This window comes from Opisthocomus hoazin, chromosome 26 (assembly GCF_030867145.1).
Source record: "Opisthocomus hoazin isolate bOpiHoa1 chromosome 26, bOpiHoa1.hap1, whole genome shotgun sequence".
Taxonomy (NCBI): domain Eukaryota; kingdom Metazoa; phylum Chordata; class Aves; order Opisthocomiformes; family Opisthocomidae; genus Opisthocomus; species Opisthocomus hoazin.
Genome location: NC_134439.1, coordinates 4,602,479 through 4,620,211, shown reverse-complemented (window position 1 = coordinate 4,620,211; position 17,733 = coordinate 4,602,479). Strand labels below are relative to the sequence as shown.

General features: G+C 61.7%; 1 protein-coding gene across 1 annotated transcript; it reads left to right on the top strand.

Moving 5' to 3' along the window:
- Positions 1-14,139: 14,139 nt before the first annotated feature.
- On the top strand, positions 14,140-17,430 carry DLX4 (distal-less homeobox 4). The gene is made up of 3 exons (XM_075443701.1): positions 14,140-14,416; positions 15,681-15,877; positions 17,179-17,430. Exons 1-3 carry the CDS (start codon positions 14,140-14,142, stop codon positions 17,428-17,430), a joined length of 726 nt encoding a protein of 241 aa, XP_075299816.1.
- Positions 17,431-17,733: the final 303 nt, after the last annotated feature.

The following is a 17,733-nucleotide window of genomic DNA, read 5'->3' as shown; positions in this document are numbered from 1 at the left end:
GCTGTGCTCCAACACCCACATTCGGCGCTCGCTGGGTGCCTGGCGCCTGTTGGGGAGATGCTCTGCCCCCCAAGGGAGGTGCACAGGGCTCCAGCAGCTCGGCTGCCTCCCTGGGGGGAACACGGCTGCAAAGGGGAGGGAGATGGGGCACAGCAGCTGAAAAACAGGCGTCTGAATTTGAGCTGCAACCTGAGATATACCTCATTTTCCTGCTGTTTGCACTGGAAGCTGGTTAAGGCTGTGTCTCACAGACACCTTCACAGAATCACAGAATCCCAGCATGGCAGGGGTTGGAAGGGCCCTCTGTGGGTCACCCAGCCCAACCCCCTGCCCAAGCAGGGTCACCCAGAGCAGGCTGCACAGCACCGCGTCCAGGCGGGGCTGGAATATCTCCAGAGAAGGAGACTCCACAGCCTCCCTGGGCAGCCTGGGCCAGGGCTCCGTCACCCTCAGAGGGAAGAAGTTCTTCCTCGGGTTCAGCTGGAGCTTCCTCTGCTTCAGTTTGTGCCCATTGTCCCTTGTCCTGTCGCTGGGCACCACTGAAAAGAGTCTGGCCCCATCCTCCTGACCCCCACCCTGCAGATATTTAGAGGCATTTCTAAGGTCCCCTCTCAGCCTTCTCTTCTCCAGGCTGAACAAGCCCAGCTCCCTCAGCCTCTCCTCATAGGAGAGATGCTCCAGTACCCTCCTCATCCTCGTAGCCCTCCGCTGGGCTCTCTCCAGTAGCTCCTCATCTTTCTTGAAGTGGGGAGCCCAGCACTGGACGCAGTACTCCAGATGTGGCCTCACCAGGGCAGAGTATACAGGGAGGAGAACCTCCCTGGACCTGCTGCCCACACTCCTCTTGATGCCCCCCAGGATCCCATTTGCTTTCTTGGCAGCCAGGGCACGCTGCTGGCTCATGGTCACCCTGTCGTCCACCAGGACAGCCAGGTCTCTCTCTGCAGAGCTGCTCTCCAGCATATCCACCCCAGCCTGTACTGGTGCAGAACACCCCATGCCCGGGGATGCCCCCTCAGCATCTCCCGCCCATCCCTCTGCCATGGAGGGGCTAAACCTTTCCAGACTTATGACAAAAATAAACCCAAAGATAAAGTGACGGAAAAACTGCCCTAGCCACGCTGGAGGTTTTCTGAAAATCTTCCTTCCGCCCTGGGGTCCTCTTGTGCTCTGAGCACCAGCTCCAGACGTATGAAGCTGCCTTGGAACCAAACCCAACCCCAGGCCGTGATGATGGTCACCCACCCCAAGCTTTCCAAATCCAAGACTGTTATCCATGTTTCCTGACAGCAAGGCTTTAAGGCGCGGTGGCTGGAGCGTCCGAGTGAATTTGCAGGTGGCGTTGCCACAGTTTCAAATGATTTCCCAATCTAGCTGCTGCGGACTGGAGAAAGACTCGCTTCCCACCTCAAGGGCTCTTCAGAGCACCCAAATTTACTAACGTGAGTATTTAAAACTTCTTTCATTTGCTGAAAGCCAGATTTTCCTACCTAAGGTGAGTTTCCATGAGGATGCCCATAGACAGGGCAGGAAGGACCAGAGGCTGGAGAGCTCGGGAGGGCCGGCATCTTGTTTGCAGAAGGCAGCGATGTGTTTTTACAGAAAATACATCTTTCAAGAAAAATCTTCTGACGTGAAGGACTTGGGCTGACCGTGACCCTGAGAGGGTGCGAGATGTGGACCCTCACTGCTTTCCAGGGCTCAAAGTGGGGTCAAATCCAGCTGGTGGGAGCTGTCCATGCCCAAGCTGCCGGTTATTATGGGATGGACACATACACTTCTGTAATGTTTTGATGGGAAACTGCCCGGGTCAAAGTGAGGAGATCTGTTCCTGGCAAAAATAATTATTTCCAATGAATCAACGTTTTCCTGTTAAAAAAAAACCAAAACCCAAACCAAAACACTTCCAAACTCTCCCTCGGTCACTTTTACTGCTCAGTTCTCAGCTCGGGGCGAGGTGGCAGCTGGACTCAAACAGGCGGGGGCATTCTGGGCTACGAACTGGATGAAATGGGACCCCTGCAAAGCTCGACCGCGACCAGGTGGAATTTTCCAAACCGACGGCAAGACAAAAGCTCGGCCAACCTCCGTGCCGGCAAATCTCTATCGAGGGGGACATTCAAAGGGAGCGGTGCCCGCGGTGCCGCCCACCCTCCCGGGACCAGGAGGAGGTGAGATTCAAGTGCTGGTTAACGCCGGTGATGCCTTCCCGGCTTTGTGCCGAGCGGGATTGGGTTACGGGGCTGGGGCTGGGAAAGCTCCTTCGCAGGTCGCAGGTGGATTAAGGAATTCCAGTCCCCATTCAGCGCCCAGTGAACCACGACTAATACGGGAGCTGTAAAGAGCAGGGGCAGGCGAGGTGGGAGGTGTTGAATGGGAAAGCCACCTGCAAGGGAGGGCGATACGAGCTGGGCTGCTGGAATCTGGCAGGCGGTGAGGAAATGGTGTGATTTACCGTCAAACCTGGCTGCAACCTGCTTTTTTCTTCAATAGGGGCAGCCAGGGAGAGCCCTGGGGGAAGGTGGCAGGGGAGGTTCACGTGTCACCTCCGTAATGGCGATGCTTCCAGGGAGAGGGAAAATAATCGCCCGGTGCAGGTGGATGGCTGAGCTGGGTCAGCGCCGGGTCCGTCCCGGGCATGGCTGTTGGCGGGCGCGGAGCCTGCGAGGGGCTGAGCGAAGGGAACCTGGACCGCACGGTGCCGGGGTGCGCGGTGGGACGCGGGCAGGTCTCTGTGGATGACACGGGCTTCCCGGAGAGGGTGAGGACCTGATACACCAACACGGCTGAGAGGTGGAGAGGGAGTAGCCGGGGTGTAGGAGATGGTGAAACCCTGAGTCCATGAGAGTGCTAACGTACATCAGGCAATAGCAACTCCCGCTTTTTGCCTATTTAAACTCCTGTCTCCAACAGCTCTGCCGAGCCATGCGGCTCCAGTCCGGCATCCAGGACTCCGGCTGGACCCTCCACTTGTTGGAGGTTGGTGGCCCCACGCTCCAGCCCAGTCCGAAGGGGTTCGGGCTCAGGGAGCACCTTGCACCTGAGCTGGGCACCCATCTCCCCAGTCTGAGCTGTCTGGGGACCAGCGGCTGCCAGGGGAGCCAGCGATGGGACGGACGCTGCTCCCAGCAACTCTAAGTCAGAACAAGACTGCAGGGACCGGGACAGGATGGTTCTCCCACACCGCAGCCTGGCCTTGGAGGGATGCTCCAGCGCCGCGAGACCCCGACGATGCCACATCCCCCAGGGCAGGTCCCCGGGGCCTCCTGGCCGTGCCTGGGGAGACGTTTGCACCCGAGAGCCGTCGGGGAGGCAGCGATCTCGTACACCCTGCTCCCCGGGAGACTCCTAGGCGCCTCTTAATAGGATTTTAATTATACATTTACCGTCACCATTTTTTTCTCCCTCTCTCTCTCCCTCTTGAGTTCAGCTTCGCCAGAGATGTAAATACCCGGCGCGTGCTGCGGGGATTGTCAGCTCCGCTAATGACCACCTGCGAGTGTGCTGGGGAGGAAGGACGGTGGCGTGGGGACATGTGAGGTGACACCACCCTGACGGGCTTGGCAGCGGCTCCGCAGTGTGGCAAGGGTGTCCTGGGTCCCTGGGGCGGGTGGCTCTGCCTCCGGCTCTGCAGGGAAGGACGGTGGCTCTGGGAGTTGGGGACCTGGCTGTCACGGGCCAGAAGAGGAGAGCTCAGGTTCTGCATGAGGACCAGGACACAGGTCCAGGGAGGTTCTCCTCCCCCTCTACTCTGCCCTGGTGAGGCCACATCTGGAGTGCTTTGTCCGGTTCTGGGCTCCCCACTTCAAGAAAGATGAGGAGCTACTGGAGAGAGTCCAGCGGAGGGCTATGAGGATGAGGAGGGGACTGGAGCATCTCCCCTACGAGGAGAGGCTGAGGGAGCTGGGCTTGTTCAGCCTGGAGAAGAGAAGGCTGAGAGGGGACCTAATATATGCTTATAAATATCTGCAGGGTGGGTGTCAGGAGGACGGGGCCAGACTCTTCTCGGTGGTGCCCAGAGACAGGACAAGGGGCAAAGGGCACAAACTGAAGCAGAGGAAGCTCCAGCTGAACATGAGGAAGAACTTCTTCCCTCTGAGGGTGACGGAGCCCTGGCCCAGGCTGCCCAGGGAGGCTGTGGAGTCTCCTTCTCTGGAGATATTCCAGCCCCGCCTGGACGCGGTGCTGTGCAGCCTGCTCTGGGTGACCCTGCTTGGGTAGGGGGTTGGACTGGGTGACCCCAGAGGTCCATTCCAACCCCTGCCGTGCTGTGACTCAGTGATTCTGTGCTCGCTCTGTGCAGCAGGACGATGCTACCGGGTGGCTGTTAGCCCTGGGCACTAGCCAGCCGGCCACCAGACATCTCTGCCCCGAGGGGGTATCCGAGCTCCAAATGCCACACTGCCAGCTCTGCCAGCGTCTGCCCTCGTGGCATCCCTGCCAGAGCCAGCCCGGCTGCCTCAGACGCTGTCTGGTGCCCACGGCGCTGTCAGGTTGCTTTTCAAAGCTGCCCGGCTTCCCCTGGGAGGCCTCTGCAGAGACAGGCGCCATTTGGCAGGGACTGACCCCTCCGTTGCAGAGGGGAGAGTCTGGGCTGAGCCGAGCATCACCTGGCTCCGCGCTGTGAGCGGGTACCACGGCTCAGCCTGCTTTAAGACAAGCGAAGGGTTGGCTTCAGCCTTCTGCCCTTTTCTGCTTCTGGGCAAGACCCTGACTCCTTTATTCAGGCAAAAAATCAACGCTGAGAATTTGGCTGAAGTCGAGCCTGGGAATTTGGCCCCAGAGGCTTAAATAATTCTTTCTACACAGTACACGCAGAGAACAAAAAAAAAAACCCAAAGCCAAGAAAACAAGCAAACCAGAAACAGCAATACAAGAGGAATAATTTCCTTTACCACTAATTTTCTCTCTGTTAATTAGTAAGACTGTGGGGTCAGTGGTTATAACGCTCTTCACATGTCTCCAAAGCCACACGTCCCGGATGGGGACAGCAAGTGACCACACAGCTCCGAGCCTCTCCGGGTCCCCTGGCAGTCCCGGCATCGCCGCAGGCTGGGGGATATCTGGCCTGGGAAGGCTACATGGGCACCCAGGGCTGGACTCCAGTAGCCACCCTGCCATTACCTCTTCTGCGAGTACATCAAGGACTTTGAGCCAGCAGTGTGCCCTGGCTGCCAAGAAGGCCAATGGGATCCTGGGGTGCATCACGAGGAGTGTGGCCAGCAGGTCCAGGGAGGTTCTCCTTCCCCTCTACTCTGCCCTGGTGAGGCCCCATCTGCAGTACTGTGTCCAGTTCTGGGCTCCCCAGTTCAAGAAAGATGAGGAGCTACTGGAGAGAGTCCAGTGGAGGGCTACAAGGATGAGGAGGGGACTGGAGCATCTTTCCTAGGAGGAGAGCCTGAGGGAGCTGGGCTTGTTCAGCCTGGAGAAGAGAAGGCTGAGAGGGGACCTAATATATGCTTATAAATATCTGCAGGGTGGGGGTCAGGAGGATGGGGCCAAGCTCTTTTCAGTGGTGCCCAGCAACAGGACAAGGGGCAACGGGCACAAACTGAGGCACAGGAAGTTCCGTCTGAGCATGAGGAAGAACTTCTTCCCTCTGAGGGTGACGGAGCCCTGGCCCAGGCTGCCCAGGGAGGCTGTGGAGTCTCCTTCTCTGGAGATATTCCAGCCCCGCCTGGCCACGGTGCTGTGCAGCCTGCTCTGGGTGACCCTGCTTGGGCAGGGGGTTGGGCTGGGTGACCCACAGAGGTCCCTTCCAACCCCTGCCATGCTGGGGTTCTGGGATTCTGTGACTCTGAGACATTTTTTTCCTGAACCTGCTCCCTCTGAAACTCATCACTGGCTGCTCAGCAGGAGAAGGGAGCCAGGCCCGGGGCTGCTCACACGACGGTTTGCATCAGTGCTAAAATTTGAGCTGGAATACGGAGAACATTGCGAGTCTGACCCAGGGAGCTTCTCTCCATGCCCCTAATGCTGTGCCCAGACCGAGGGACGAGCTGGGCATCTTCATTCCCCCGAGGACAGGAGCAGCCACCGTCCTTGGCGCCTTCCAGCTGCCAACCCACAGGGGCGAGTCACTGGGATGGGTCGGAAAACACCCATTTCTACAGCGATGTCGAAGCTTTGCCAATTTATTGCTCCTTTCCCTCTTCAAAATTCCTGAAATAATTTTTTTTTCAGCGTCTTAACCACCAAAAAGAAAAGGACCTTTTGGGATGCTGCTTTTCGTTAAAGCGATGAGGGACTTTGTGCGTGCGTTCGGGGTTTGGCGGAAGGCTGGGGAGTTTGCCAAATATGGGAAACGTCAACAGAATATATATTTTTCTCTCCAAGTGTTTGTTGAAAAGTTTCTGTTCGATCAGTAAAATGTCACAACGATTTTTTTCCCCCCGTCCTTTCTTCTGTTCACCTGCTGGTGGACTTTTGCCGTGGGACTCCGATGTGGTTCCTTGCGAGCCACGCTTGGCTCACCCGCGGGCATCCCCCGTAGCCACAAACTGCGTCTCGAGCTTGGTCTGACACCGAGCTTCACCAAAAGCACTTTCTGATGAATATGAACACGGGGAGGGGGGGGATGATTAAATCGCTGTCTATTTTCAGCAGAGAGAGTAGGTGCAGGGGAGGGCTGGGCTCCCCCCGCCGCCGAGGAGCCCTCTTTCCCAATGCGAGCGAGCACCGCAGATTCCCCGTCACTCAAATCCCCACAACCTGGGCAACAAAGCAATTTTCTGTCATCAGCGATGCAAAGTGCTCGCAAGCGAGGACTGAACGTGCCGTCAGCTGCAAGCTCGAGCCCTTCCTGTCGGCTCTTTAAACGCTCACTCGGCAAATTCTTCCCCCAACCTGCAAGCCCCGACACGGCGCGCGGCACGAGTCGGGCACCGCGCATCGGATGCGGAGGGTACAGGGTTGTCCGCGTGTTCCCCTGCCCACGCACGCGTCCGCCTGCAGATGCAGCTTCCAGTGCTTGGGAGAGGCTGCGGATGGGCTGGGGGGGGTCCCACGTCCTCCTAAACGGGGGATCCAGGTGTTGCCCTGTGGCATCTGGATGTGGAAACGCGGCCCCGCCAGCATCCGCTCCCACAGCTGGAGCATCCCCAACGTGTGCCCCCTGAAAGCGATGATTCCCCAAGTCTCCCCGCTTCCTCTGGCCCAAGATCAGATCTTTCCGTGCCATTTCTCCACACCAGAAAGCAAGGACAGGGATTCCTCTGTGATTCTTCGTTCCACCAGTCCGGTCAGTGGAGTCCCTGGCCCCCAGACGTTGGCCTTTCCCCAGGTTGTGAGCGTGGGGCAGGGTCAGATTTCAGAGGAAACCCTGCTATTTCTTCCTGGTGCTTTACAAAAACAGAATGAAAGCATCCTACGAACGGTAAGACACTGCCTGCAACCCTTCTGACCCATCGAAATGTTTTGCTTTGAGAAAACCGAATTATTTTGTTCCATGTGTTGAAATTTATGCTATTTTTTTAAAAAATAGCTGGATTTCAAAGTGAAAAATTCCATCTTTTCACTGCAGCAAGTGGCGGAAGGGGCTCTTATTCCCAGCAGCTCTGCTCTTCCTCCCAGCCGTACCAGTTCACCTCTTGGGTGTTACCTCCTGCACAGCCTCCGAGCATCAGAACGGCCCCCTCTGCCCAGCACCCTCACCCAGTGGGTGACCAGGCTGGGCTTTGCTGGGAGCACTGGGCAGCCGGCAAGAGCAAGGACGGAGCCCAGCGCTGCCAGAGGAGGACTCAGCCGCAGCTTTCAACTTCCCAGCTAGGAATTTCAAAAGCAAAACAAAAAAAGAGAAAACAAATAACAAAAAGAAAAGAAAAAAAACAAGAAAACCCCTCTAAAAACACCTCGTTCAACCCTTTCTCCCGGTTTCCCAGGGTGGCAGCTGTTAAATAGGTGCTGCCCGTTTCAGTCCTAATCCCAAAGTTTATAAAGCTTCTCCTTTGGGGATGTGTGCCTGCAAGAGATCGCTTTAAAAAAAAAAATTCATCAGGTTTATTGGGTCAAATTCTCCGCTGAGAGACCGGCGCTTGACGATCTCTTTGTTCCAAAGCTGCACCCAGCCATTAGCGACTGCCTTGTTAGGTTGTTCAAGTTGCAAACCCTTAATGGGTCTCACTAAAGGGAAAGTAACAGCTTCGCAAATGAGGAGCCCTCGATGGGAAAGGAAAAGGCCATTTACGGTGGGAAGAGTCCCCTGGAAATCGTTGAGGAAAGCTGGGCTAGATCTTAATTGGGCTTGTTGTGAGGCTCAGCCTTAGGGGAAAATCAGCCTCCAAACAGTTACCTGGAAAAACCCAGTCCAAACCAGTGCTGTTCATTGTGTAAATGCACAATAAATTCAAGTAATCTAAAAACAACAACAAAAAATCCAACACAAGAAATTCGAGTTATCCTTTCTGTCTGCTCCACGGGGAAAGACGCAGTTCTGTGGAGGCAGCGAAGGCAGGGAAGGGGCAGGAGGGGAAGAGTGTCGAGTCAGGAAAGATAAGTGAAATTTCACAGAATCCCAGAATCCCAGAATGTTCAGGGTTGGCAGGGACCTCTGTGGGTCACCCAGCCCAACCCCCTGCCCAAGCAGGGTCACCCAGAGCAGGCTGCACAGCACCACGGCCAGGCGGGGCTGGAATATCTCCAGAGAAGGAGACTCCACAGCCTCCCTGGGCAGCCTGGGCCAGGGCTCCGTCACCCTCAGAGGGAAGAAGTTCTTCCTCGGGTGCAGCTGGAGCTTCCTCTGCTCCAGTCTGTGCCCGTTGCCCCTCGTCCTGTCGCTGGGCACCACTGGAAAGAGTCTGGCCCCGTCCTCCTGACCCCCACCCAAGCCGGGTGCCAATCCACAGCCAAAGCCCAAGCGATGGAGTTTCACGTGAACGGGAAGAAAGCAAATTAACTGGGTTTTTTAATACTTTTCGGTGCACCCCGTAGGATTTTCTGGGGTTGCATCAGCAGAGGAGATGCTTTCGCAGAGCCAGGCTGACCACGGAAGGGACGGCGAAGGCTCTCGGGCTGCGACGCGTTCAGGGTTCAGCTCATTCCCAGCCTCGGTGCTCTCCGGCTCTCGGCGTTGAGGGCGATGGGAAGCGAATGAGGGTTAAAAAGCCTCTTTAACTGGTGCTCCTGTCAAATTAGCAGAGCAAGGCGCTGAGGCCGGGGCTAATGAATGGAATAATTGATTAAATATGTCATATTTCTGCCTGGCAGGTTCACACCTTCTCCAAAGGTTTCCAGATGCGGCATAATTATCCCCCAAACTGGCTTCACGCACCAGGGCGCAAGGGGAGGAACAGCGACACGGGGGACTTAGACAGCAGAAAATTGCTCCCACAATTAATCCCAGGCACTCGATGAACTCACCAACGAGCAGCAGGGACGGGGAGAGACCCTCTGGTTTGGCCCTCGGCGGCCAGGAGTAGCTGGGGCTGCTGGTGTAGATTTTCAGCCTCTGTGCATCTGTGGAGTAGCAAAGCCAGCGCCGGTTTTGCTTCTCTCCAAACAAGATGCCACGAAGGGGAACCTTCCCCTCTCCTTTGGTCCCTCATCCGTCTGTCTCGGTAGGGGCCAAGGGCTGAAGCGGTGTAAATCAGGGGGACTCTCTGCCCCACGGTACATTGCTGCTGATTTACATCAGGATCCTTTTCTTCCATTGATTTCCAGCCAGCGGTCCTCATGAAAATCAAACCCGGACCAGCTCTACGTTCTGGAAAAGATTTTAAGTTCTAAATCAAAATATTTGCTTTATTGAGGAGGGGGTGAAGCGGGGGGCAGGGGGAACAATCACTTTATGGATTTTTAGCGTCTCTAGGATTTCATCTCCACTCAAACCGGCGACGGAGCAGGGCACGAGCCCTGGCCCTGACCACGGCCGCGCTGCCGGGGAAATGCTGATTTACACCACGCAGCCGGTGCCTGTGCTGGCACCAGGCTGACCCACACTGGGGGTGCTGGAAAGCGAGAAACCCCCCGAGCGCAGCCGGGCTGCGGCTGCGACGTTCGGGACGAGGCACTTCTGAGCATCCTTTGGCAGAAAAACCCTTTCAAACCCCTCCTGGAGATGCTGAAGCTCTGCGAAGGTAAAGGGGGAGAAAATGTTAATGTGAACTTTCTCTTCCCTCTGGAAGGTCCCTGTCAGAGCCGAGTCACAGCCCCTCCTGGGACGGCTGCGCCGCTGTCACCTCCGGGTGCCTGTGTCCCCTGGGCCACCCCTGCGCCTCCAGGTCACCTCCCTGTCAGCAGCTCCCGTCTCGCCTGGCTCACGCCGTGATTCATCGCACGGGGGAACAGGTCCTGGGTGCTTGGGGGCTGCCTGACACCATCCAGGGGACGAATCCTGCTCCCACTCGTGTTGAGGCTCCCGGACGGGGTAGGATCAGGCCCTGGGGAAGGAGGGCATCGCGGAGCGTGGCCTTTCCCCTGCGCTGTTACCCACTCCAGCCCCCTCCCAGAGGATGCTCCCTTTAAAGGTCCCCCCCAACCCAAGCTATTCGATGACTCTGCTCTCCCAAAAGCCCCCTCATCCTCCCCGTCCCCCCCCGGGATGGCTTTTGCTCCAGCCAACAAGCCGAAAATGTCAGGAGAGAAACCTGGGGAGAAGCCAACGCCGCAGCTCGCTGCGCGGAGGAGCCCGGCCCGCGCCAGCACCCCGGTCTCCCCCGGGATTATTGCCGGGGCTGGAGATAGCGCGGTTGTTCGTTAGCGTGGCAGCGGTGGCGTGTGGGAGGGCAGACGCCAGGCTGTCTGCTCCCACTTTGTTGGGCTTGTTATTAACTTCTCCTTGGGCTGCCATTAACCCAGAATTCCTGTACTTGGCTTCAGGCTTTCCCCGCGCCGCTCTATCTCCAGCGCGTAATTACAGCTGTTGGGATCTCCCTTTATCTCGGAGGATCTTGGAGGTTTGTTACCTGGCACATGCTTTCCTGGCCCCCCCCCACACCCTTCCCTGCACCCCTTTAATCCTTCCTGCTTTCATCAGCCTCGGCAGCCGGTGCCGGCAAGCCGGCAGGTAAAAACCCGGAGCCTCCGTCACCGCCTCGGCTTTGCGCCGGCGAAGCCGCATCCCCAGCGCCTGCCGCCGCGGCGAGAGCATCGCCGGGCAGGTGAACGGCAGCGGCGTGGCTCCCGCGTGTCCCGGTGCGGTCCCCGGGTCTTGGCAGCCCTGAGACCAAGACTTCGTGTTGGCTCCCATCGTGGCCTTGATTTATTTTTTTAATTTAATACGAGTTGACTTGATGTATTTATTTTGGCAGCGGGTCACCCCTCAAACCCCAAACCCTGCTCAAACAGCGTGTTCCGTCCCTGCCAGCCCGCGCCGGGACATGCGGAGGGCTGGGATGTGACCCCCGGGCGTGTGCCCCACGCTCGTCCCCAGGCAGGTGCCGCGGTGGCACCGGCTCCTGCCCTTGAGCTGCCGAAGCCGCTGGGAACCGGCCCCCCGGGTGAGCCCGGGCTGGGAGCCGGGAGTTTTGTACAGCCCCGAGGTTTGGGGCCGGTTTCTTCCCCCGTCTCCCAAGGGACACGCGGAGAGGGGAGTGCTGTCCCCTGCGCCCGCCCCGGTGGGCTCGGAGATGGGGCGTCCCCTTGGCACAGCGTGGGGCTCGGGGATGCTGAGGTCGGCACCTGCAGACCCCCGACCCAAAACTCCACCTGTGCAAGGCGGGTGTGGAGTCAGGGAGGAGGAGGAGGAGGACGAGGAGCAGGAGGAAGAGGAGGAGGAGGAGGAGGAGGAGATGGGCTGTCTCTTGTCCGGTGTCACCGCTGCCTTGTTGCTCGCCCTGGGTGTGGGATCCCTCCTTGAACAGAGCCACGACGCCGCGCCCCAGGAGGGGATTTGACCCTGAGGGTCCTCTTCCTCCTGCCAGAAGGCAAATATTGCCCCAAAACACCCATGGGGACGTCGTCCTTCCACCAGCACCCGGCACAGGGACCCTGGCTGCTCTGCTATGTGGTGGACATTTTGGGGTACTTATATTTATATTTAATTATGGGTATTTATCATGTTCACCATGTTGCAGAGGACTGGGAGAGCACAGGGGGCTGGGAAGGGGGTCTGGGTCCCCTGAGCATTTGAACCCCGTGGATCCAGCCCTGCGACCTTCCCTGGCATCACGAGCAGCCCCTGACCTAGGTGGGGACGCAGCCCCCAGCCCCACCATCTCCCTCCCGCCCTCAGCGCCGGGGCGAGGAGCACCAGAGGGAGCGGAGCCGCCGGTAGCTCATCCCGGCAAGCCGGCACCCGTCCCCGGAGCCGGTGCGAGCTGAGTCACCCCGGCAGGGAAAGTGAGGTGCCGGGGTAAGAGCAGATCAGCAGAGGTGTCCTTTGACACTCGCAGCAGCCACGCTTCGCCCTCGGTGCCAGCCAAGCCGAGCTCCCCAGGGATGCCTCGGCCAGCCCGGGCAGGGCTGGAGAACATCTGGATTTCTCCTTGTGCCTCTCTTTATTTGCCGCTTCGCCCCTGCTTTTGCCTGGGTGGGGTTGGGGGATTTTCCACGCTGGCCGCTGGAGTTTGGTGGCCTGGGCAGGGGTGGCAGGACAGCGCCCAAATTTAGGTCTCATGTGGGATTATGAGACCATGTTGTCCCCGAGGACAGTCCCAGGGACACTGGTGCCCAGCTCCGTGCTGGGATGGTGGGACATGGAGACCCCAGAGCCTGCACCCAGCACCCACGGGGTGGTCCATGGGCCCGGCCGTGCTGGAAATGATCCTTCTGGTGCTGTGAGTGAAGGTTTAGGGAGGTTGGGATGGGGAGAGAGGGCAGAAGCCGTCACCTACGGAGGGTCGGGGGCAGGTTGGAGGAAGGGTTGCTGGACTGGGAGCCGGGGGCAGGACACGGTCCCAGTGTGTCCTGGGGTTAGCCCAGAGCTCGGTTCTTTATACCGGAGCTGCTGGCCCCTGCTCGGGGTGACTCAGACCCAGCACGATGGCCAGATGGAAACATGTTTTGAAGATGGTTTAATGGGAGGGTGGGGACGGGGGACCCTCCCTGCCAGCATCCCCCGACCGCCCATCACCCCCTCGCTCCCTCGGGGCTGCTCCTCCCGGGCAAACCCCACGCAGGGTGGCAGGACCTCGCGGTCCCTTCCCCGACGCGTCACCCCAGTGTCCCCCAAACCCATCGCCCCATCCAGGGCTTGGGGTGAGATTGCAGGAGGTCGCAAACCGTCCCCGCCAGCACCGGCCGGGGCTCCGGCTGGCTGTGCCCGGAGCTGGAGGGGAGGGGAGGGGGGTTTGCCCCCGCTTTGCCCTGGCTGGTAGCTGGGGTGGGGGTTGCGGGGTTCCCCCGGGCCCCACGCACCCTGCCGGGGTCGGGGCTCCTCGGGGCAGCGGGAGGGAGCAGCCGGGCAGGTCAGGGGAAGGGGCCTGCTGTCTGCTGGGGCGGCTCGGGGGTCGTGAATCCCACCCCCGGCACCCTGGGTGTTCTCCCGCAGCACCCGTGAGCGTGGGGACTGGGGAGGCACCAGGCCTCGACAGCCTGCGTGTCCGTCCATCTGTCCATCTGGTGTCCATCCATCCCACGTCCATCCTTCTCCCATCCCTGGGGCGTCCCCCCCCACCCCCGCACCCGTGAGCTGAGTGCGAACGGCCTCAGCTCCTCCCTGCCCGGGATTTGTGCCCCGGGGGCCAGGGGTGCCCCGTGCCCCCCTCGAGGGGATGCACCCCCCCGAGGCCATGTGCGGGGGGCTCACCATCCGCCCCTCGTGCCCCCGATGGAGGGGGTCTCTGAAGAGGGCCCCCCCCCAACACAGATGACCCCGCACGCGTGGGTCAGGACCCCCCTCGGGGAGACTCAGCCAGGACAGGGGGGGCCGGGGTGCCTGCCCCCCACCCCCGGGTCTCCCCCGCGTTGTGCCGGGCCGGGAGGGGGGGGGAACAGACGGGGCGGAGGGGGTGGGAACCCTGGGGCGTGGGGGGGGTGAAACAGAGGTGGCTGCCCCCCATGGTGGGGGGCAACCGGGGAGGGGGTGCCCCAGGGCGTGATGTCATCGTGGGCGGGGCTTGGCGGGGCGGGGCGGGGCGGGCAGGGGATCCCCCGGGCGCGGGGCTGCGGTGCCGGAGCTCGGAGCCCGTCGGGGGGGGGGGGGGGGGGGCTCAGAGCGGCTTTGGGGGCTCCGGGGGGCTGCCCGCCCCAGCCCGCCCCACCATGACCATGAGCTCCGTAGCCGAGACCCTGCTGGGACCCGACCCCTCCAAAGCCGCTTTCCTGGAGCTCGGTCACCCCTCGCCGCCCCACTACCCCCTGCACGGCCTCCCCCAGCACGACCCACCGCCCTTCGCTTCCTACGGCCGGCCCGGGCCCTACCCCTACCCCGCCGGTGCCCCCCCGCCCCCCCCCGCCGGGCCCTACCTGCCCTACCCCCCCCCCGGCGCCCAGCATCCCCCGGCCGGGCTGGCCCACGGCAGCAGGCTGCAGGACGCAGGTAAGGTGGGCGCGGGGTGCTCGGAGCTGCAGAGACCCCCCCACCCCCCCCCGGGCACCCACCCGTCGGGGGGCGGCGGGGGCTCACCGGGAAGCACCGGGAAGGAGCCGTCGGAAGCGGGGGGGTTGGGGCTGCGCAGCCCCGTCGGGGCTGAGGGGATGATGCGGGGCTCGGCTCGGAGGGGAGATCCCCGAGGGGGACCCGCGGGGGCTGGGGGCGATGTCCCCCCCCCTCCGGAGCCCCGTGCGGGTGGGTGGCTGCGGGGTTGCAAGAAACCCCGGGGATGGGGAGCATCAGAGCGCCGGCTGACCGCATCCTGCCCCTGGGCCCCCCCCGATCCCCCCTGATCCCCCCCCGGCCCCCCCCGGACCGGGCAGACCCTCCCCTCCACCCCACCACCAACACGCTCCCATCTCAGCTCCCTGCCCCATCGCGTCCCTGTTCCCCACGGTTTTCCCCCCAAAACTGATGCAGCAAACTGCAAGCTGAGCCGCCCCGGGGAGAAGCGACCCCCCCGGGCTCCCCCACGGGGGGGTCCCCGAGCCCGGCTGAGCCCCCCAGACCCTCTGGGCCCCTCGGCAGCTCCGGGGAGCCGCGGCTGTGGCCAGAGCAGACCGTCTGCGGGGCGTACGCGGGTGCGCAGACGCGCTCGCCGCCATGCCCTGGGCTCGGCCACGTCACCCCGAGCTGCTGAGCTGGGGACCACCTTGTCCCTTGTCCCCTGTCCCCGGTGGGCTTCTGCCCCACACCGGCCACGTGGCCCAAGAAGGGCGCAGGGATGCTCGAAGGCACGGAGCAGGGAGGAGATGGTCCAGGGCTGGCAGCGAGGGGCTGCCGGGGGGCTCAGTGCAGCCCCGGGGAGCGGCAGCGAGCCCACGGCGAGGGTCCCCGGGTCGGGGGAGTCTGTCCTGCTGCCCCCTCCCTGCCCCGTGGGGCCCCCCCGTCGGGCGCACAGCAGGGGGGCCTGTGGCCTGCCCGCTTTGGGGCTTCCGTAGCGATACCGGACGAATAATCCCATCCCTCCCTTCCTCCTCCAGCTTCCCCTTTGCTTTACCTGGGGCTTCAACAAACCAGCTCAGCAAAAGCAGCTTCCCCCCCCCCGGATTATTCCCCCTCCCTCCAGCGCTAACCTCCGAAAAGCAAAACCCGCTGCAGCCCCCAGCGCCAGGGTGGGATGGTTTGGGGTTGGGAGGTTGGGGGTTGTTTTTTTTTTTTAACCTCCCAGCGTGTCAGTTGAACTCTCTGCTCCTCTCCCACCCCCAAGAGCACGAGAAGCCCCCCCCGGCCGTGGTCAACGGGGAGCTGCGCATCAACGGCAAGGGGAAGAAGCTGCGCAAGCCCCGCACCATCTACTCCAGCCTGCAGCTCCAAGCTCTCAACCAGCGCTTCCAGCAGACCCAGTACCTGGCGCTGCCGGAGCGCGCCGAGCTGGCCGCCCAGCTGGGGCTCACCCAGACCCAGGTACGGCCCCCGCGAGGGGCGAGGGGTGCTCCCGCCAACCGGCGGGGTAACCGGTGCCCATCGCCGCTCCGGGAGTGACTCCGGATGAAGAGCACGTCACGATGCCGGGGTGCAACTGGAAGCGTGCCGAGCCGTGCCGTGCCGCGGCGGGGAAGCTGGCGCCGGTGGGCCCCCGGGGCTCGGGTTCGGGGCGCCCCAGCTCGCACCTCCCAGCGGCACCGGGACTTTCCCAGCCCCGCAGCCTGGCTGCCGGCCCGGCCGTGCCCGGCGCTGGGCGGCCCGGGGCCGTGGGACGGGGCGAGTGGGTTTTTGAAGGCGATGGGGAGAGACAGGCAGGCGGCAGCGGTGGAGCCCGGAGCCAGGGGCGAAGCGAGAGCTCATAAAGCCGGGGAAGAGGAGACAAGTGGGAACCTGCCGGCAGCGCGGGGGGGGGGACGGCGGGGAGGAATGAGTTGGGGCCACCACCCCACCGTGCCGCACCCCGGCCCAGCCCCGGCACCCGAGCGGGCTGGTGGGCGCCGCAGCCCGAGCCGGAGCTGGGGACGTGGGGACGCGGGGACAGTGGGGATGAGCATGGCCGGGGGCTCCGGGGTTGCTCGGCATTTATCACGTGTTTGTCTGGCTCCCTGCGCCTCTTCCCACAGCCTCCTCCAGCTGCCCTTAGTGGAGTCTCGGGTGGCTCGTAAAGGGTTGGGCTCAGAGCCCGGCTTCACAGAATCACAGAATCCCAGCATGGTGGGGGTTGGCAGGGACCTCTGTGGGTTACCCAGCCCAACCCCCTGCCCAAGCAGGGTCACCCAGAGCAGGCTGCACAGCACCGCGTCCAGGAGGATCTGGAATATCTCCAGAGAAGGAGACTCCACAGCCTCCCTGGGCAGCCTGGGCCAGGGCTCCGTCACCCTCAGAGGGAAGAAGTTCTTCCTCGGGTTCAGCTGGAGCTTCCTCTGCTTCAGTTTGTGCCCGTTGCCCCTTGTCCTGTCGCTGGGCACCACTGGAAAGAGTCTGGCCCCATCCTCCTGACCCCCACCCTGCAGATATTTAGAGGCATTTCGAAGGTCCCCTCTCAGCCTTCTCTTCTCCAGGCTGAACAAGCCCAGCTCCTTCAGCCTCTCCTCGTAGGAGAGATGCTCCAGTCCAATGAGGCTTATCTCACGGACCCCCATGCTGGATCGGCTGTGCTCCCCAGGATGGGGGGGACAGGGACCCCAGAGTGGTCGCTGATTATGGCTGCTGGGGGTTTATGGGGGGGGAGCATTGGCCTCAGACCCTGTCCTCCCCACTCACCCCTCTCTCTCGCGCAGGTTAAGATCTGGTTCCAGAACAAGCGCTCCAAGTACAAGAAGATCATGAAGCAGGGCTCGAGCGCGCCCGACGGGGACCACCTCCACACCGCTGCCTCCCTCTCCCCCTGCTCCCCCAACATCCCCCCACTCTGGGACATCCCCCTGCCAGGCAAAGGGGCCCCCCTGGCCCCCAGCAGCTACATCAACAGCTTCGGAGCCTGGTACCAGCCGCACCCGCAGGACACCGTCCCCCGGGCCCCCATGATGTGACGCTGCCACGGCTCCAGCTCCGGGAGGGCCAGCTAGGGGGGGGGGAAAGCTCTGTGCCACCCCCCGAGGGACCGGGGAGCCCAGCGAAGCCCTGGGGGACCCCAGCGAATGGAGAAGGAGGAAGAAGAGGAGGAAGGCGACCGAGGTCTGCAGGAGCCTGGGGATCGCCTGCTACATGGCGGTTTGAAGTGAGACGGCTCCAGCACAACGGCCCGGTGTGGCCGTCCCGGTGGGACAGGACTTGGCCTCCAGCCGCAGCCCCGGGTCCCTCCGTTCATGGACACGGGGCAGGGGGGGCCCTGA